At 34.6% G+C, this 22181-nt stretch overlaps 2 protein-coding genes across 7 annotated transcripts in view; one reads left to right on the top strand and one right to left on the bottom strand.

The window, feature by feature from the left end:
* HOOK1 (hook microtubule tethering protein 1) overlaps positions 1-21087 on the top strand; it is a 105047-nt gene extending 83960 nt beyond the window's left edge. For 3 of the 5 annotated variants that reach the window (XM_082418158.1, XM_082418159.1, XM_082418161.1), the window contains 10 exons: positions 2501-2588; positions 2667-2727; positions 4383-4523; positions 6372-6465; positions 9505-9539; positions 10094-10176; positions 10797-10897; positions 13673-13774; positions 15667-15735; positions 17534-21087. In XM_082418158.1, the coding sequence (XP_082274284.1) occupies positions 2501-2588; positions 2667-2727; positions 4383-4523; positions 6372-6465; positions 9505-9539; positions 10094-10176; positions 10797-10897; positions 13673-13774; positions 15667-15735; positions 17534-17704 (945 nt within the window). In that variant the 3' untranslated portion in view covers positions 17705-21087. The other 2 variants (XM_082418160.1, XM_082418162.1) reach the window with 2 other exon arrangements.
* The window catches only part of CYP2J2 (cytochrome P450 family 2 subfamily J member 2), a 155160-nt gene that overhangs the window by 57679 nt on the left and 75300 nt on the right, over positions 1-22181 (bottom strand). The window lies entirely within an intron of this gene.

The following is a 22181-nucleotide window of genomic DNA, read 5'->3' as shown; positions in this document are numbered from 1 at the left end:
GTTGAAGAAGTTTTATTTTATTCCTAGTTTGTTGCATGTTTTTATCCTGAAAGGTTTTTGGATTTTGTCATCTGCTTTTTCTGGGTCAGTGAGATGATGTGTGGTTTTTGTCTTTTATTGTATTAATGTGGTATATTACATTGATTTTTGATATTAAATCAGTTTGCATTCTTGAGGTAAATTCCACTTGGTCATAGGGTATAATCCTTTTTATATATTGCTAGATTCAATTTGCTAGTATTTTGTTGAGTGTTTTCCCATCTATATTATAAGAGATATTGGTTGGTAGTTCTCTTTTGATGTCATTGCCTGGTTTTGGTATCAAGATGATACCACATAGAATGTGTTGAAAAATTTTTCCTGCTTTTTAGGTTTTAGCTCACTTAAAGTCTTTATCTAGTGTGTCCACCCACTAGGGTCATCTCATTGACTTTTTCTGTTAACTGGTTTTTTTTTTTTTCCTGCATTGGGACTGTCCTGTTTCTTTGCATGTTTCATACTTTTGTTGAAAATATGACCTTTAAAATAATATAATATTTCAACTCTGGAAATCCAGATTTTCCTTCAACCTCAGAGTTTGTTGTTATTGCTGGTTTTTTTAGTGACTCTTTTGGACTAATTCTATAAAATCTTCTTTCTTTGTAATGTGCAACCACTGAATTCTCTGCTCAGTTACCATTGAGATCAGTTAATGATTAGTCAGATATTTCCATAGATGCCTTGAGCCAGTAACTCTCCCAACCTTTGCCAAAGGACTCAGTGTGTATTTTGGAAAACGTCTTCAATTCTTAGGCAATTTAAAACTCTGCCTTTGCCTTTATTTCCTGTTTGCACAGGGCCTCAAGTTTATCCAGAGCTGAGACATTGGGGCCCTCTCAGGTCTTTTCTGGGCATGCACACAGCTCTATATATAGCTGGCCTCCTGGATCTCCAGGGATATGTCAGAACTTTTCTAACTAAGTCCTCTATGGATTTCTTGTTTCTCAGCTCTTCCTTGTAAGTTTTGGGCAAGGCTCTTGGTTTGCCCTAACTGGCATCACAGCCTCCAGCAGCTATAGTGAAAACAATTGCTGATGATTGTTTTTGACACATCAATCAATGAAAAGTATGACTGGGGCTTCTCCAGGTTGCTTCTAGACAGACCAAATAGTGACAGTTCTCTAAGCATGGTGCTTTTTAGGAGGAGTTTCATATCCAGTCTGCCCATTCTGGTGGTGGCTAAGCTGCTGTTTTTCAAAAGCTTCAGAGATTGAGAGGGAATTCCCTGGTGGTACAGTGGTCAAGACAGTACTTTCACTGCCGTGGGCCTGAGTTCAGTCCCTCGTTGGGGAACTGAGCCGTGTGGTCGGCCAAAACAAAACAAAAAACAGGAACAAAGATTGAAAGGCTGCTGGTTTTCAAGGCTACTCCAGAGTTGCGGAGAGGGTGCTAGTAGTAAGAATAGTTAAAAGAACAAAAAGCTCACTGTTCTGAGATTTAGCAGAGTTTCTTTAACAAGTGCTCCTCAGATCACAGCAGACCTTTGATTAGTTTTCGGAGTCTGGAAAAGCTGATTTTGACAAATTAGCTAGCGTCTGCATTGCATTTGTGAAGGAACAGATTTATAGGGGTCCTCATGCCTGACTGTAGTTATAGTTCACAGTGCTCAGGGGTTCCTGCGGCATCTGTGCACCCTGGCCTAAGGACCCTAACCAGTTTACTGTTAGGTCGATTTGAACCACATCATGGACTAAGCAGGGTTTTGTTTACTGATTTGAAATATGACATTTAAAACATGATTTTATGTTAAAGTACTTTTCAAGTTCTGGGAAGAGCGTTTAAACATGAGCCTTTTGTACAGAATGTAGAAATTTGTCATTGGCTGTCAGCTGTAAAATAAAAGAGCCAACGATATGAAGTCTTAGCATGCTATCCCTAGGAAATAATGTTTTTCCACAAATTCATACTTCCAGTATGCTACTTAGAGTAATAGAAGGAAATAACAAGTCTCCAGCATCTCTTACACGCCATACTATAGTGTAGATATTAGACAAACTTTATCTCATTCGCTACTCAGAACACCTTTGCAGGGGCTTATGAATCAGTATTCTCATTTTGATGATAAAGATCTAAAGCCAAAGAGTCAATAACTTGCCTTAGATAGTATAGCTGGAAATAGTGAAACTGAATTCAGGGCACGATCTGTTTGCCTCCAAAGTCCATGTACTTTTATTACTCTACAGTTGCATATTTGTGCTCTGTTGCATAATTACATTCATTTGGTTCAAAGATAAACTATCTAATGGGGAAAATCACAAGCTTTGTGTTGTATAAAATCTATTATTTATGTGATTTATACAAGAGAAATTACCCCTTAGCACTAAAACTACTAAAACATTGTCATTTTTAATTAAGTAAGGAACAGTTATCAAATTAAATTAAGATAAATTATTTTAAGCATAAATTAAATTGCCTGTGGGCAGAATTAAATATTTTGCTTATATAAACGATTCTTTTTTAGAGACTAATAGAACAGCTTGATACTCTGAAAGAAACAAATGAAGAGCTTCGATGTTCACAAGTACAACAGGATCACCTAAACCAAACAGGTGAATTTTGTTGCATTTAGAAAAGGTTTTTTTAATGGTAGATATACTGAAATGTTAATCTATTTTTTTGTTGTTTAGATGCGTCTGCTACAAAAAGCTATGAGAATCTTGCTGCTGAGATTATGCCAGTGGAGTATAGGTAAACTTGTTTTTATTAATTGATAACCCATACTTAATATTAGAAACGGGATTTCTTCTTCCTTTTTTAAATTTCTAAGCCTTTAACATTTTCCATTTTACGAGTCATATGGCTTGAAAATTACTTTGTCTCATGCTTATGCTTTCTAAATCAGATTGTTACTGTTACTATGGAAGCTTGAAAATTTACCAGAAATAAAATTTCACTTACTAGCTGAATAATATATTCTAGTTTTTATAATACAGCCTTTATTGTGTTGAACTTATTTTTTTATCCTTAATCTCTTTGGTAATACTTTAAAATGACAGCTATTGAGTGGACAGGAATTTCCTCTTTTAAACACTATGGAAAACCTTTTTAATACTTGGCATTCAGATCCACACTGGTGAAAAAAATAGGAGAGGAGCTGTCGATTGCAGGAGGATTAAGCTGGAGTTAAATAAAATACAAATTTTAGAGGTTCCTTTTGACCTAACTTTTATTTTGGTATTTTACCGCTCTGTTTACTTCTAGGTATTTGACTAATCTGGTATAAAATTTTATTTTCCTTTTTTGTGGCAACAGTTTTATTTGTTAATTACTTCTAATTCTACTCTTTATTTAAACAGCTTTATTGAGATATAATTCACCCATTTACAGATATACAGTTCAGTGGTTTTTAGTGTAATCACAGAGTTGTATAACCATCATCACTATCTAGTTTTAGAACATTTTCATTCTCCGCAAAAGACACCCTGTACCTATTAGCAGTCATTCCCCATTCCTGCCTCCCCTCCATCGCCAGCTCCAGGCAACCAGTCATCTACTCTGTCTCTATGGATTTGCTTGTTGTGGACATTTCATATACATGGAATCATATAATATGTGTCCTTTTGTGAGTGACTTCTTTCACTTTGCATAATGTTTATAAAGTTGTTGATTTTCAATTTGTTCAGTTTTTTGCTGTTAAGATAGAGCTCTTTACATGCTGGGCTGGAAACTAACTTGCACTTTTTAGTTAGTAATATCCAGTGATATTAATCATTTAAAAATAGCCATTTTTTTAAAGTGATGGTGCTGGCATTCAGAGGAACAAATATTGTGATTAATTGAAATTAGTTGCTTTTGGGGAATGGAATTTAGGAGGGCAGCAGGTAGGAAGCATTACTTTTTTATTTAATACCATTCCTATCATTTGCATTTTTAAAAACATATATGTAAACCTTTAATAAAAATTTTTTCTAAAAACAAAAAGTCTAGAGACAGTCATATGACTGTCATTATCATAAAAGTATACTTAAAAATTTTGAGCAAACTGTAGTTTCTTAAATCTACTGCTTTTTATTTATATGTTTTCTAAGGATGTGCTATATTACCTCTAGTGTGAATAGTTTCTAAATTATCAAAGTAAAATAATTCATATCATCTCTTAGGGATTTACATAATAAACATTTATTGATATATAATATAATCTTATACTTGTACCTTTAAAAACTTATCATTTGTTTTTTTGAGACATAGTCCTACAGGGCACAGTTTTTTCTTAAGAACTTTCAGAAGCTTTGGTAATGTTTCAAAATGAGCTATCGAGTGGACAGGAATTTTTTTTAAAAAGCAAAGAATTTAAAAAACTCTTATACTTAAAAAAAATTTTTTTAATTGCTTTTTAACATCAGGGAGGTGTTTATTCGACTGCAGCATGAAAATAAGATGCTTCGATTACAGCAGGAAGGTACTGAGAACGAACGTATTGAAGAACTTCAGGAGCAGCTGGAACAGAAGCAGCGCAAGATGAACGAATTGGAAACTGAGCAGAGGTGACTGACACACTCCTTCATAATAGATAGTCGTAGCGACTTCATCACCTAACCACAGTCTTGATTCGCAGATGTGGAAGATATCATTGTAGTTCAAATAATTAGGATTTGCACAAGTTTCGATTTTTGTTTTTTCATCTCTCACTACCCATTATTTTTAGCAGCCTTTGTTAAAGCAGGTTGCTTATTCTTGAATTTCATTTAGATGTCTTCATAAATGACAAAAAATTAACAGATGAATAAATGACAATCTGGTTTTCAGCTGGAGTCTTGTGCATAGATGGTACATAGATTGTGGAGTCAAATTTGAATCCCACCTCTACTGAAACTGGGCAAGTTACTTAAATTCACACTTAGTGTCCTCAGCTATAAATTGGAGATGACACCTATTTGCAGGTTCTTATGAAGATTACAGATAATGTGTTTAAAGCAAATGGTGTACTTATCTGATATCAATGAGGTGTTCAAAAATTATAATGTTTAAAAAAAATAACGTTTATGTGGTGCTTACTAGTGTCAGGCACTTTTCTAAGCCCTTTTTTATATTAACTCAATAAATTCTCACAATAACTCTATGAAGTAGTAACTATAATTATCTCTTCTTTTATGGACAAGGAAGCTGAGGTGCAAGGTGTAACTTGCCCAGAGTTACACAGCTAGTAAGTTCTGGATCCTGCATTTGACCCCTCTGTCAATCTGACTTCAGAGTCTGTGCTCTTTAACCACTTTGCTAACCTGCCTCTTATAAATAGCATACTGACAATGAAGGTATTTGGATTTATCTGACCTACCTTTATTGGATCTTAGAGACCACCAGGAATTTTAAAGACACTTGAACCTTGTCTCTCAACTTGTATGTATGCTATTACATCAACTGCAGTTAAAAGAAAAATAACGTTTTAGCTTTCTGAAGAGACCATTAAATATTGCTGTTTTATATGGTTCAGTATCAGCACTGGAGATCCTAAGTTTCAGCTATTAATATAGGAAGATAGACATGTGAATAATTATTATGTGATAACTGTAATATTGGAAAAGTGGAGTATCATGATGGGCAGGTGTGTTGTGTCATATATATATATATATATATATATATATATATATATATATATATGAAGAGAGAAAGTCAGACAGATAGTATTTCTCTCTCTCTTGCTGGTAACTTCAATGGCAGTAATGATTGAGCAGGGTTTTTTGTTTTTTTTTGTTTTTTTTTACTGGAGTATAATTGCTTTACAGTGTTGTGTTAGTTTCTGCTGTACAACAGAGTGAATCAGCTATATGTACACATATATCCCCTCCCTCTTAGACCTCCCTTCCACCCCACCCCCATCCCACCCATCTGTAATGAGATTTTGCCAAGTTAAAAAGCTGCAGTAGTTGCTAGTGCCAATCTCTTTAGTTGAAATAAAAGTCATGAAGAAATGGTTGGAAAATGGTGGCCTTCCTCTTCTCCCAACACCCTGTGAAATCTGAAACAAGAAATGGAAACCTAGTTTCCATTCATTAAAAATACAACTGAAGGAAAACTGAGCTAGTTTTCTGATTTTTATACCAGTGAGTACAGTGCAGAAATGTTATGCTTTGCCACTGACTCATTAAGAACCTTAAATTTTTAAATGTGGCCATATATGCTTTTAGGATAAAAATGTCTTTTATTTAAAGAATATTTCCTTGAAAGTAGGCTACTATACCATATATTATACCTAGCCACAGATAATTGTTCAGCTTTGGTTATTGCTATTAAATGTATACTTTATGAGTTAAATTGCATCAATGCACCTTTATAGATCCTTAACTACTTTGACTTTCAGTATAAATGAACACGTGTGATTCATCTTATAATAGGCTGAGCAAAGAACAAATTCGAGAATTGCAGCAGCAGATTGAGGACCTCCAGAAGTCTTTGCAAGAACAAGGCTCCAAGTCTGAAGGAGAAAGTGTAAGGAACTTAAAAGTTAGGATAATTCTGTTATGTATGGACTCTCTGTAATAGGTCCTGATGTCCAAATTAATCTTGTATTTGAAAGTGCTACCCTTATCATGGGGGGTGCCCTTAAATACCGTATATATCTGCATAACAGATGCAGTGATTTTGCCAACTTGGAGCCTATAAATTGATCATATGGATTGGAAGGTGATTTCTATCTGCCTTACTTCAACAGCTACCCTTAAGTTCATGGTAATTCCTGATTGGGAGCATGCTACAATTGAGGCCTTCACAGTTTTGCTGGGATCCCAACAGGACTGGCCTGAGAAAACCCTAGTGAGAGTAATCTGCAGTCAGAATAGAGGAAAAGAGAGAATGAGAAAGTGATTTCTACCAAAAGAACATTCAAGAAGTAGGTCACATCAACCTCCAAAGGACAGAAATCTTAAAGCAGTCTTGAAGTACATCACCCCTTATTTCTTCCCTCCTTTCATACAGACTCATGGCCTTGCCATTTCTCATGGTTTTTGATGGCAAATAATTGTGAGGGCAGAGGTAAGAGGACTTAAAAAAGATCAAACAAACAGCCTAAATCTGAATAGAACTAGCCATGTTTATATAGTTCAATCTCTATATGCAGAGAGGAAAAGAAGTAATAATTGAGGGAGGAATGTATTTAACTAAAACAACAACAAAAAGATAGGGCTAATGTCATACCTGACACATTGGACCTGTCTTCAAGACCACACAAGTATTACAGCAAATATTTTCCTCTGTTTCCATTGGGAAGTGTGACAGAAACTGAATATCTGCCCTTGATTCTTTTGCACTTGCCACCCTGTTTTCATGCTTTTCAGTATAGACTAAATCCTTCCTTAACTTAGTGCCCCTTGTACTTCTTTTATAGCCTAGCATTTAAGCTAAAATTAGGACTCAGGGCCATATTCTTGTTAATATCCCTCGTAAGAAGGTGTGTTTCTGTTGTGTTAGCAACCTGTGTACCTCATTCTTAGTCTGGACTTGGAACTAGCAAACTCACAGAATGAGAGCAAAGCACAGGTGGGCTGACCTACAGCCCATTCTTTCCTCTTCTTTTCTGCAACAGCTTGCATCTCAAACAGTCCCCCAAGAGAATTATTTGATGAAAGTTTGGCATTTGGAAAATATAAATAGACTTTGTAAAATGGTATGGATGAGCAGAGATTTTTTTTGAACTAATATATGAGAGAGAAAAGGAACAACATTGAAATGGGAGTTGGATCCATAAACTCAAATTGAAGAACTGCTTTCTTCCTCCACAAAGACTTCAAAATACTGAATGGGCTTTGTGCCAATAGCTCCTCAGTGGGCTATGCTATTGGGAGTCTAGGAAGCAAAATGAAGGACAAAATGTTCATTTCAACAAAAAGCCCTTTTTATTGACTATAACCTACATACAAAAAAGTATGTTGTGTATGTGCATTGTGTATGTGTGTGTGTGCATATTTCCTAGCTCTGCTCATGGAAAAGGCTTAGAAACAATGATCCCAGTAAGCATGCTTGAAACTGAGCGGGACGCTGTAGGGCCCTCCCGGGTGCAAAAGTCTTTCTCTGTCTCCCATTTGATGTTTTAAGGAAAAAGGCTTTGGCCTCCTAGACCTTCCCTGAGTTCTAAAGGGCAGATTCAAACAGTTACTAATTAGGGAAGGGAGGGAATGCAGAAACAGAGGAGAAGCACTCAAGAAACAACAGTGCAGATGAAGCATGGTCCTGGTTCCTCCTCAAAGGATGTACATAACAATATATCTCTGAGTTCTTCTACAGGAACTAAGATCCCCACCCAGGTGGAGGATGGTAACTTGAGGCTGAGCACACGATTTCTAGAGCACTGCCCTGTTACCTCACCACCAACCAATCAGAGAAAGGTCATGCACCCTGCAGCCCTCCCTCAAAATTTTGCCTATAAAAACTCTTCCCTGAAAACCATCAGGGAGTTCAGGCTTTTTGAGCATAAGCTGCCCATTCTCCTTGCTTGGCCCTTCCATAAAACTTTTTCTGTTCCAAAAAAAAAAAAGATAGGGCTAGATGTGTGTTAGATATTGATTGGATAGAATGTTAGGTAACTATACTTGTATTGATGAGGGAGAGTAAATAAAGAGATGAAAAGGAAGTTTGAAAGGGTTGAGTTTCCTTTCTGTCTTTTATATGCTTTATGTGATTTTCTCTTTTTTCCCTGGGGGCTTGGAAAATAGAAATCGTCTCATGCATGGCGGCATCTCATATGTGCATATATACGGTATTGTAACCTCTCTAATACAAATTTTTTTAAGCCACATTAAAAAAATTTTTTTAATGGGATCATTTTGGGGTAGTACATTTTGGATTGCAGTGTTTTAAGGATTTTAAATTTATCTTTTTAAAAAAATTTATTGGTGTCCAAATTACATTTTAGATTATATATTTTAAACTCTTCAAACTATTTGGTAGATGATACAGAACTAGCATTGCAATCTAAATTCTTGTTCTTTTAAAGAGGAAATTTTGTGTTTTAAATTTTATTTTTTAACAAAATCCAATTGCTTCATTTTGATGTTAATATTGAAAGTGCTTGCATTTATGATGATAAAGTTTTATTATAGAGATAATTATTTTTGTTCATTAAGGCTATTCTTTAGTGAAGGTCTAAAATCTTAAAATTTGTGTTTTAGATGGATGATTCTTTAGGAGTTTAAATGTTTGATACTCCTCAATATATCACATTCAGCTTGCATTTGCTATTTTCCTTTGAGTTCAAATTTTATTTTCATTGTATTCAATAATATGAAGTATTTTTCTTTCTGCTATTATACTTTCTTCCTAATTTAATTTCCTATTCTCTTTCCCTTTCTTCTTTGAAGTAAGAATATACCTAAAATCTTCTGTTTTTAAAAGTATGTTATTAGAAATACAAATTTTTAAAGCATTTATAATTTTATATTGTATCCCTTCAAAAGGAGGTAAAGAGATTTCAATGTCTGGAAAACTTATTTGTCACAATAGTTATCTTACAGCAACTTTTTCTAATTTTTATAGTCCAGCAAACTAAAGCAGAAGTTGGAAGCTCATATGTAAGTAAAACTGATATTCATTTCAAATATGAGAGGGGAAGGGTCTTAAAAGCTTCTGAAGTTATTAATATCCTTTTCTGATTTTGTTTATTAAAAGTAAAAACCCTGATGCCAATTCATTGTTCACCACTGCCACCAAAAGTGAAAAGAAAAACAAGGGAAAAGGGTCAGCCTACCTGCTCATGATCCCAGTCTCCTACATTTTTTAATCGCTAGTGTCATTTGAAGAGTTTATAAAGCAGACAACTGTCACAACTAGATTATGTGGAAGTGTGGGATGTTTAACCTATAAAATATTTACTTTAACTTTCTTAGGAAGCAAGGGTGGCAAGGGGAAAACTGTAAAATTTTTGGCACCCACCATGTGTCAGGCAGTTTACATCCTCATAACCAACCCCTAGAATATTTGTCAGGTATTATTCCCATTTCACAGATGAAGAAACTAAGGATCAGAAAGTGACTTGCCCACAGTCCACAAATGTTATGTGGCAGAAACCAGTTTTCATTCTTAGGTCTGTTTGGCTCCAAAGCTCCATGCTCTTTCCACTACTTAGGGAAAAACTAACGGAGGTCCATGAAGAATTACAGAAGAAACAAGAGCTCATTGAAGACCTCCAGCCAGATGTAAACCAGAATGGTAGGTATTTGTAAAAACCTGGATAAGACTTTATGTAAAGACTTGACTTTTTTAGTTGAAGGATGCAAGAACTGTGTATATAAGTCTTCAGGCAATGCAGATACGTACATCGCAAATAAGAATAATAATAATTTTTAGTGATGTAAGTAATTAATAAATGATCATATCCTAAAGCAAAAAAAAAGGTAAATCTAATAAAATGACCTGATTGATATATAGGAGTATCAAACATTGTAAAATATAATAAAATTAATACTATGGAAGTGTAAATAAAATAATTTATAATCAGATTAAAATGAACTTCAAACTTGTAGAAAGAATGCTTTATTTTGTGATGGTTGTGCTTACATTGTAAGGTGTATTTGCTCAATGAAATACTTGATAGAAGGGAGAAAAATAATTCAGTAAAGCAGATTAGAGATATTTTTTAAGAAAAAATAATACAAAATGATCGGGGATATATTGGGTGTAGTTCAAAAGTTTTAGATAAGAATTGACTACAAAGAAGAAATAAAATGTTTCTCTTCTAAGTTCTCATTATCAGTCTTTAGAAAATATAATTTTTTTATGTGAAGAGGGAGTATTTTAAATTGCTCGTTTCATTTTCTTTTCAATAACAGTACAAAAGATCAACGAACTTGAAGCTGCTCTTCAGAAGAAAGATGAAGATATGAAAGCAATGGAGGAAAGATACAAAATGTACTTAGAGAAAGCAAGAAATGTGAGTGGCTTATCTTTCAGGGTTTTAGTCTTTGTGACTTGGGTTCTAATTGGGCCTATCCCACCTCTTCTTGGATCTATGTCACATCGCTTTGCTCCCCACTACCCTGCCTTGCCAGTCAGGTTCTTGGTGCGTCTCCACCTCAGTCCTCATGTTCTTTCCCTCTCACTCATCAGCATCAGAAAATACTACACATGGCTTCATAGGGACAGTTAAATGTTGATTGTAGTGACCTCATATAGAGAAACTGACTACTGTAAGGTATGTAATCTTTAGCTCTTACAGTGAACATTTGCCTTTGTGAAAATTGAGCTTTGCAAACTTGTTTAAATTGTTTTAGCATTAAGTCTGTATTAGACAGTTAAAGATCAGTCTAAATGTTCACCAGACTAATTATTCTTTTCCTTATTTCATACTTTTTCTTCAATATCTGTAAGTACTGTTCTCATAAAATCTTTTATTTCCATGAATATATTTTCCTAATTAACTGTAAGTATTCTCAGAGAATGTTAATGTGCCCTTTTCTAGTTACTGAATAAAGGAAGAGAATTTTATGACAGAGCCTTAAAATACTGCTAACATGTCTTCCCTTTTTATGTTTAAGTTTTTTATTTATTAAGGTGTAAATAGTACCTGCAGCAACAGGTATGCCCCAAGATCTCAAGGCTTAGCAGGATAGAAGTTCCCTTCTTGATCACACGAAGTTCAGTGGTCAGCGTGGGAGGGGCCATACCCTATGCAGTCATTCAGAGCCCCCGACTGACTGACGAAGGGTCAGCCTTCTTCACTAAGGGGTTCTCAGATTTACTCGACGTTGTCTAGCTGCAGAGGAGGGAAGACAGCCGAGATCGTATGGGGCATACGTAAATCTCTTCCCTTGCATTTCAGTGGGCAGAACTCAGGCACGTGGCTGCACCCAACTTCAGGAGGCCGACTTGCTAAACATCGGGGCAGTCTGCCACAGTTCAGTGTCTCTGTTACAAGTGTGTAAATGCTTTCAGTAGAAAATTTATTGAAAGGTTCCCAGAGACAACTGCTGTTAACAGTGCATTTTTTTCAGTGCCTATTATCTCCGTGATTGTTTACCATAACACACCCACACACACAATTTGTATGATCGTATCACGTATGATTTTGATCGTGCGATTTGTATTTTTAAACTTAATGTCCTCATGTTATATAAATGTAGCTTCATATTTATCGAGCACCTGTTATGGTAAGCACTGGGAATACAGCAGCAAACAATACACTTGTGTATGGAGCAGACTGCAAAATTAAAGAGTTAGCTACATAATATTCTTTCAGTTGAGTAGATATATCATTGTTTACTTAGTCAACATCCTATTGTTGGAAACAGTTTGTTTCCATGTCTTTCTTTTTTGCTCCTAGAAATAAGGCTATGGGAAATATATTTATACAGAAAGTTTCCCCTTATTTTGGTTTATTATGTTAATCTTGTTCCTAGGTTAATGCCAAACAAAGTTTTTGGGTCAAAGGATAAGAACATTTTTAAGATGCTTGACATGTATTTCTACATGATATTCTAAAAGTATTATAACTAATTAGACAAAGCAATGACAATGAATACTGTATTCTTGCCATCATCAAATATTATCATTTAAAAAATAGTTGCTTTTTTGGTAAACATGATTTCATTTTTTACCCTTACGCTATTTCAGGGGAGAGGTTAAAATAGTAACATACGTACATGATAGAAAGCTCAGAAAATATAGAAAAGTCACAACCATACTTTCTATCACTTAGAGGCAACCAATTTTTATGTGTTCTTTGTAATTAAATTATGATTTAAAAACTAATGTGTCTGCTTTTACAATGTGTACTTCATAAGGGGAGGTACTTCATAAGAGTCAGTTGCCCTGACTCTGGTAAACTGCTGCAGCCCCATCTGCCACAGTGCCTGCCACGTTTAGCAGTGAATCGTTTTCAATGAACCACAGTAATGTTCAGGGATATTACTTTCTAGTCTTTTTTCTTTACCTCTATAAACATAGATGAAATTTTCTTGTTATTAAATTTTAAATCTTTTAAAATAGATTTGTAATTAGGTGATACAGATGACCTTATTATTGTAAACTTGTTTTGCTTATAATTTATACCTAATATTTCTGAGTTGATTTGCTACCATACTGCTGACTGCATAGTTTAGTTCAGTCTCTGAACAACATTCTGATCAAACTTTGTTTTTGCTTACATTTGGTAATTTACATGGATATGATTGAATACTCTAGAATTTACAGACAAAATCATCAATGTCTATTATATTTATCTTATATATTGAATTACATCTAACTAGATAATAGTAGTAAAAGATTGTTGCTAAGAATTTTTTTGTGTGTTAGTTACTCCTACTTTGTACAGTTAGCAAGTTCCCATATAACTATTGAATTCATTTTAATTAATTTAAAAAAATGTTTTAATTTATCTGATTCAAGTTAAAGGTAAAAAAGCGTTATTTCAAGACCTCAGTGCTCAAAGCTTGATAAGGCTAAGTAACTATTTCTGAGTACTGAGCCTGGAGAAGGAAATTTGATTTGGGGATGCGTATCTTCCCATTTTTGTACTGAATTTTTATACCATTTCTAGTCTGTAGAATGTTATTTTTGTTACTCAAATTAGAATGTAAAACAAGTTATAGTTCCTGGATCACTTTCTGGATAATGTTCCACTTTACACAGATTTTACACACTGTGTTCTTATTTTAGTATTTGACAAGATAAAGTGAACATAAGAGATTTGTTTTTTCCCTTTAAACAGGTAATAAAAACTTTAGACCCCAAATTAAATCCAGCATCAGCTGAAATAATGCTACTTAGAAAGCAGTTGGCAGAGAAAGAGAGAAGAATTGAGATTCTGGAGGTAAAACTTCCATATTCATTTATCTCCTCTTAATTATTCTGTCAATATATAATTAACTGCTGTCAGTATTTGCCATTAATGATCAAATTTCACAAGAATTTAGAAGTTAGGAGCGTCATGTTTTAGCACGCAGTATGCTTATTACAAAGCATCTCACAAGCCCACAAGATGGGCCTCTACAAGTTTATGTATCTTGCTGCATTGTATGTCTCTCCCTCTGTAACAGCCAATCATATAGATAGCCCTTCTTTCTAGTAGAGTCCTGCCATCATGCTCCTTTTAATATTGTGTGGATGAGAGTTCATTTAAAAAAAAAAACAAAACTCACCTTTTTAAAAAGGTACTATACTCAGTTAACCAGATTCTTCTTTACTTTTCTTCTCCCAGTAAATCAACTAGGAAGGTTATGTTGCAGGGAAATACACTATATTCATTTACCATTTTCTTCATATTATTTCTGAGCCAGTAGATAGAGACTGTGGTGGAAATAATTTATTTAAAGCTTTAAAGACTTTCATATACAGAGTACACACCAGCCTTAGGGTGCACTTGCTGTAAGTGTTTGTCCAGGCCACGTCAAGTGTTGTAAAAAAGCACCAGATAGAAGTGTCTCTGTGAAGAAATACTATTCATTCTTCAGGATCCAGCTCCAATATCTCCCATTTATAAAGCTCTCCTTGTATATCTTAGGCAAAGTTAGTTGTCTCTTTATAGTGACTCCATGTACTTTGAACTCATGAATTCATCCCACAATAGCATTTTTCTTTATGGCATGTGTCAGTGTCTTGAGGGCAGAGGCTGTATCATATCTCTGTACCCCCAGCATTAAATACCACATAAATCAGAAGCCAAGGTTACAGCTTTACTGTTAACTTGTCTTAAAGTTATCACTCCTCCTCTCTGGTCCTCAGTCTCCTCATCTGTAACATAATGGGACTTGAACTGAATAACCTATGAACTCTAAGTTGCTTTGAATATTCACTTCCCAGTGAAAGCCAATGAGAATGTGCACCAATGCTGATACTTGAAATGTAGCTCCCTTACAAGTGTGATGACAAAATGGTGCCTCTAATATAGGGCTCTGAGGAAAATCTTCAGTTAAGTCACAGCATATGGGCCTTTAATTTATGTGTATTTATCTGTACACACACTGCAAAAAGTAAAAAGGAGAAAACTAATGTTTATAGCAGACGTTATTCTGTCTGCATCCTTCTCGGGCAGTCTCTGTCTGGAGTGGATGTGAGCGAGAAGATGGGCATCTTACCTCCTTTGTTTCCTGTATGCTTTTCGTACCATGAGCATCTTGCTGTAGGAACATTCAAATGTTTTAGATGCCACCTATATCTGGCGCTCCACAACATGTACAAAATCAGCTTTATTAGAGTAATTAAGAAATGAACGTCAGTCTCTAGGATGGCACGCAGATAGGGCCCTGGGCAGTCTAGCATACAGTCACCAAGGACTGAGAGAGAACAATTTGTGCTAAGCTTTACAGGAAATTTTAAAGGATTTTCTGGGGTATTTTTCCCTACATCCTTTTTCTCCTTAGTTTTGACTCTCTTTGTTTTGTCACCTAAGCCAGTTGTTACTTTTTTTCTCTAGATATAGGGGACAGTAGCATAAGAATCACTCGTTTTCTTGTTTGTTATTGTTTAATATCTGTTCTACCAGTACAATTCCTAAAATAAAGATTTATTAGTCACAATCTTATTCTTTCCTAAAGGTGCTGGGACTGCATTTCCCATGATTCAACTTTACAATTTGTATACTTTCTGTGCCTCACAATGCATTCTTCACATTCTCTTGATCATGGGCATAGTGAAAAAAATATTCCATTTTCAGTAATTTGGGTTTATTTTTGGGATTTTAATAGTCCTCATATCTTTTTCCAGAGTGAATGTAAAGTAGCAAAATTCCGTGATTATGAAGAAAAACTCATTGTGTCTGCCTGGTATAATAAGGTGAGTTGAAATTTAGCCAGTGAATCAATGTTTAGAACAGTGTTTATCAAACATTTTGACCATGAACCACAGAAGGAAATATACTTTATACCGCAAATTAGTATGTGTTCATGTTTATGTATAACTGAACAAAGTTACCTTGACTGTGTGTGTTGCACTCAGGTGTTTTCTGTTATATTCTCTTGGTTTTTTTTAAAATGTTGGTCATAATCCAAATTTACTTTATATTTTAATATTTTTAGTTGATTTTGACTTTTTCAAAACCACTAAATTGATTTCATGACTCACCAACCTTTAAGTTAATGCACATGAAGCACTCATACAGTTCTTAAACATTTTTAAAATCGCCTTGAGCCAAAACATTTAATTTGTGCTTCATAAAGGGTTTCTGTTGAAATACAAATATCTGTATAATGCAAAATTAAGTGCTTCTAGTACTCAGCGTGCATTTTAACATCCCTAAAGCCTCTCAGTGTGTCCTTTGTTGTATTTTCTTTTTTTTAATCCAGACACTGCTCTTTAAGAGTTGTCTATCTGTCCTAACATGGAGAAAATAGTATAAAATAATTTGATATATTTTATTTTGTCACCCTTAGTATGGTGGGGTGTTTTCAAGAGTAGCATTTCCTGATGTATATGGTTCTTTTGAGTATTCTAATCAGCTAGCATAGATAATAACACAGCCATTATCCACCTTAGCTGCCATTTATGTAGTATGAGAGAATATCAGCTTATAGACTCTCCACACGTGAAGCCTGTGCTTCACCGTGAAGAACTGGTTCTCCATCCTCAAACATGCCTTTTTCTTCCATGTCATCATCCTTTCTGTCTGTGTTTTCTCCCTCCCTTCTCTGTTTGGTGAGGTCTGGCTTAATGTAGCAAGGCCTTGAAAGAGATCGTGTGAGGTGTCCCCAGAACCCTCCTTCATGGGTTAGCCGTCCTGGTTAAGACTGGGGACAATGTATTATTTTCCTTGTTGTTCTGTGGCCTCTTGATATATATAAATCATCAAAGATATGAGAGCCAAATAATGCATTATTTAATCATTTTTCAACCCATACATTTTGAGCATTTACAATATTGTTGTCTATTGTACTAGTTACCAGTGAAGCTAAGTTCAGTAAGATCACTTTATGTGATCTAGTGAGAGAGGAGTAGTGACTTCTTCCCTTAGTAAGAAACCCAATAGCCACAACTACAATAATTTGTCACATACTGATACATAGCTAGACCATAGTAAATTTGAACTATTCTGTGATTCTCAAACTTTAGCATGCATCAGAAGACTTGTTAAAACACAAACTATTGGACTTAACCTGCAGAGCTTCTTATTCAGTAGGTCTGGGTAGAATCCACAGGTATAATTTGCACTTTTAAATTCCCAGTTGTGCAAACGTTAATCCAGGGACCACACTTCAAGAACCATTGATCCTAAGCTTTTCTCTTGTGCTGTGTCTGCTCATAATGGCTGGAGTAATGGCCCCAACACAAAAATTTGCCTTGGGACTTTTTTCTATTGTTATAATTAAGCTTAATTCTAGAGCATGATTTTAAGCTACTGTTTTTAACAATTTCACATTTAATGGGTCAAAATAGAGAAACAGGGATTTATGCCTTTGTTTTCTCCTTTCTTACTGGCAGTATCACGTGCAGTGTAGCTCCTGAACCCTTAATTTTTCTATAACAATGAGGAAAACACCAGCTTTATAGAATTGTTTTGAGGATTAAATGACTTTGTATATGTGGAAAGCACTTTGCAAACTCTACATAGTCATGTTGTTTGTTTATTTTTGTTCAGAGTCTAGCATTCCAGAAATTAGGGATGGAATCTAGACTCGTGAGCGGCAGTGGTGCTTACAAAGACACAGGGGCTTGTGCTCCTGCCCGGTCTTTCCTAGCACAGCAGCGGCACATCACCAGCACCAGAAGAAATCTCTCTGTTAAAGTTCCTGCTACGACATCTGATTAAACTGCAAAAGAACACATAAACAGAAGTGCCCTTAAAATATTTTGTATCTTTCAGCTAACTACCAGGTTGGAAAAGAAGTGTATGATTCTGGATATCAGCGATTTTAAAATCAAAATGCATAAAATTAGTCTTGCCAGCTGATTTTGAAAACAGAATGTGAAATTAGCTATCTGGGGAAGCACATGTGAATAATTGGAAGATATAATAAGGCAAAAATCTCAAACATTTGTCTTTTGAGAGTATTATATTATTTCAAATTGACTTTGTATATTTTAGTTTAATGTTTTCAGTTGTACCAGTAACTAATTTGCAATGTGTAATCGGTAATATGTAATCTAAAAATACATCTATTTTATTGTTTTGGTACATATAAAAAAAAATAGTTGCAAGGTAGGCATGTGGAGAACTATACAAGAGTTATATTTTTTGACTTGACCTACACAAGGCGTTACCTCTGTCCTCTAATTCTGTCACTGAATGGGTATATTTTATCATGTAATGGAATATATAACATTTGGAAGATTGGACTGTTAAAATGACTTCTCCATAGTAGAAGTGACTACTTGGCAATTTTGCAGATTTAGAAGAGGTCACAGTTCTCATATGTACCTACTATAAACTAAGGTTTCTGTACCGCATGGTTGAAATGTTAAGGGTATAGAAATGAACTGACTTTAAGAGATGACTTTCTGATGGGAAGCAAGCTAAAAAATATACTTCGTGTGAAATGCTCACACTATTTTAATATAATTAATGAAGATTACAATTATTATTACTTTTAAGCATAAAATTATCAGGGTTTCTGCTAAAAAAAAAAAGATGCATTAGTAGTTTTGCCTCTTCACTGAAGAGAGATAGTGAAGTAGAGGAACAATTTGGAATCAGTTTTATCTTGCTTACTAATTAAGGAATTTGTCTTGGTTTGAGTTTATGGTATTCAGTTCATTTCTGCCCAAAGCTCTTTTTTTCAAAGGCATTACTCTGTTATTTTTGGTCATTTTTAAGAGTCACACTTTGGAATTTTAATTTAGTTTAGTTAAATCTGTGCTGTCCAATAATGTAGCCAAAAGTCACATTGGCAATTTAAATTAATTAAAATTAAAAATTCAGTTCTTTGGTTGCACTAGCCACATTTCAGATGGTCAATAGCCATATGTGGCTAGTGGCTACAGTATTGGACAGTGCAGATATAAAATACTTTCGTCATTGCAGAATCTTCTTGGACAGTGTAGTACTAAATCCTTTTATAATAACTTGGAAACACTCATTGATGTTAGACCACAAAAATGAAAAAAAGAAAAATGTTAGGACGATTTCAGATATGAAAAGTAATTGAATTATGATGTAACTAGTATCTTACATTCCTTATGGTTGAATACCTTATGTTGTGACATAATCTTTCCAGTGCTATTCAGAACTACATACCTATCAGCATATGTCTAGACCACGGGTCAGTGAACTTTCTGTAAAGGGACAGATGGTCAATGTTTTAGTAAGTATTTTAGGTTTTTGTGGGCCATATGATCTATTGCAAGTACTCGACTCAGCTGTAAGTATAAAAGCAGCAGCCATACACAATATGTAAATTAAATGGGTGTAGTTATATTTCAGTAAAACTTTGTTTGCAGAAACTGGCAGTAGGCCAGATTTGGCCCGCAGGCTGTAGACATCTGTTCTAGATTTTATTCTTAGTTTTTTTTTTTTTTTCTTGCAAATATGAGTATTGTTCCAGTTACAGTATTATTCATTTAGATACTTGGTTTTTAGATTCCATACCAATAAATGTTTTCTAATCACTGAAAATATAAGAATTTCATACTATATTTGGGTCTCTGAGATTAGGGAGCATCTGTCAGGATATTTTATCAGGGTTACTTCTTTTGACTACCTCTTAGATTTTGGTGTTCTTTACTGGTACAATTATATTGTTGGATTTCATTTTCCTATATTATTGTAGTCTCTGCTTGCCTGTGACTTTTAGTGAAATGAAATAAGCCTTTGAAAATATTTTAGCATGCTAATTAAAATTTTCTAAATATTATAGCATTTTAGTACATTTTGGTCAATGTAAGACATCTGCTCCTTTGGTGTTTACTACTTGCTTATAATTGAGATTTCACAAGCTCTTCAAGCTCCCTTTTAATGAAATTTATTGTAAAACATCAATTTCAATAAATTAGTATTTTCACAGTTCAATTGCTTATAAATTTTCAATCATTATATTTGGAATTTCTGAAAAATTCATGCAATTTCTGAATAAGGATGTAAGGCTAGATTCTTTTTCCTAAATAGAGAAAAAGCAAATTTTGTGATTTATCACTTTTCTAGTTGGTAGAATTTTAAATGCTCAATATGTATTTATACTAATAAATTACTAATGTAATTTAAAGTTCTGTATTATTGTGATTAATCATATGGAAATTCAGGAACTGATCAGACGTGAGAGTCTTTTCCACATCTGGTTAATGCAGTGAGATTGACACCCTGTGGGTGGTAAAGCATTATAAATATTCATCTTGAACCATGATTTATACATGTCTGTGTTGTGAGGCTTGAGTGCGTATACCAGGGAAGAGAAATTCAGCATTTATCTCTCTGATAAGGAATTGAATGTCCCAGTGATTATAAAGTAAAACCACAGACCAATTTGGGAATGATCTTTAATTTTGAGTATTTGCTCTAAGATTAATAAATATTCCTTTACCTTTTTAAAATAAAAGTGTGTATACATATGACAATGATGTTTATCCTCAGCTTAACTTAATGTATTGTGAAATATTTGAAGTTCACTCTATTTTTTTTTAATGAATAAGGCTGTTGAACTAATGACTTAATATAGATGATTAAGAATTAATGTCTTGTCTAGAAACATAAACTGAGTAGCCCTTACTCAGATGTCATCATCTTTGATGATAACTGGAGTGCTCATTTGAATGTCAAATAATGCTTCTGCATCTACACCTGTTGCTGTATAGTGGCACATGTGGCCCAGTGGGTTGGCTTTTAGGCCACAGTACTATGTGTTAGGTTCTCTATATGTATATTTAATGAGAAACATTCCTATGTAAAAATGTGTGTATATGGTTGTATGCATACATTCTTGTTGTGAACCTGTACCTTGCAAAGAAGTAGTATGGAAATTTGTAAAGCACAAACATAAAAGGAAATCGTGTGCAGTTATTAAACTTGATGGAGCTTAAATGTAATTTTTAGTTTATAAAAGGTTCTTTCTATTTTCTATGGCAAAGACTTTGACACTTGAAAAATAGAAGCAATACTTGATTTATTTTTGTATTTAGTATATTATTTTAAATAAATGATTGTCCAATAACAATACTTGTCAAATGTTTTAAAGTAAATAAACTTTCTGATTCTGTGTCTGATATGATGAATTTTTAGTGGGTACAAGTGCACATTTATTTGTTGCTTTAAATAAAGGACTTAAATATTTAGATTGGTAAAGAAAAAATAATTCTAATTTTTTTCATTTTTTTTTTTTTTTTTTTTTTGGTGAATGATAAGATGTGTAAACATGATTTTTTTTGGTGTGCTCTTTTATGTCTCCAATTTGCATTATCATGGAATCCAGAATGTTTCTGGGTTTTTTTGGCAAAGACTGTGACTATATCCATTCTTTCTCCCCTTTTTCCTTTAGCAATAGAACCCCATAAATTCTTCCGGGATTTCTCAAAAAAGATGAGAGATCCATTTTTCTAAAACTTTCAAAGTCTTTGTCTTAGCAACCTTAATGTGCTCTACCTTTGTTTTTTTAATGTGTCTGTCTCGCTACACTGTTTCTTGAGGTCACTGGCCTTATTTGGTTCATCTCTGCTTCCCTCACAACACTCAGCACAGTATCTTCCACACAGTTAGTTAGTAAATATGTACTAGCTGCACTAGAATTGCTGATGGACACAGTGTTTTCTTTAGAAATCCAGTCTCAAGATGCTCTGAAGAGATCAGGGGGTGCATTGGAAGGAATATCTGAATAGGCAAAAGATCTTCCACCCATAGACTCAATAAACTGCTTCACATGTATCAGTACTTCTGAGAAAAATCCAGAAACTAGAAAGACTCCTACACACTGGGTGACTAAGAAAATACCCACATTGAAAAAGGTAGGAAATGCTGATACCCTCTCACCATAAACCCCACCCCAGCAATGTGCCATGCAATTGGCAAATGGGAGGAAACCCTCAACTACCTTCTTCAACCTGAGGAATGAAGGCTTTGGGCCAAACATCTAGCATCACAATTTTTATGGCTGCTACCTGAAGGACTAGCTTCTAACTCACCCATCTCTGGAAGCTGATTGATAGGTCCTGGCATTTGCTAGTTCCCTGGGACCTCAAGGAACTATAAGGCAGTTTTGACCTTGTACAAGCACCTGCCCAGCTCGTTCCCCTTGGCTAGGAGCTGAGTGAGCAGGCAATAAAGTTCAGCTCCCAGCTGCTCCCTGGAAAGGGTTTGACTGCAC

This window comes from Balaenoptera physalus (assembly GCF_965194825.1).
Source record: "Balaenoptera physalus genome assembly, chromosome: 1".
Taxonomy (NCBI): domain Eukaryota; kingdom Metazoa; phylum Chordata; class Mammalia; order Artiodactyla; family Balaenopteridae; genus Balaenoptera; species Balaenoptera physalus.
This window is presented reverse-complemented; position numbering and strand designations above follow the sequence as displayed.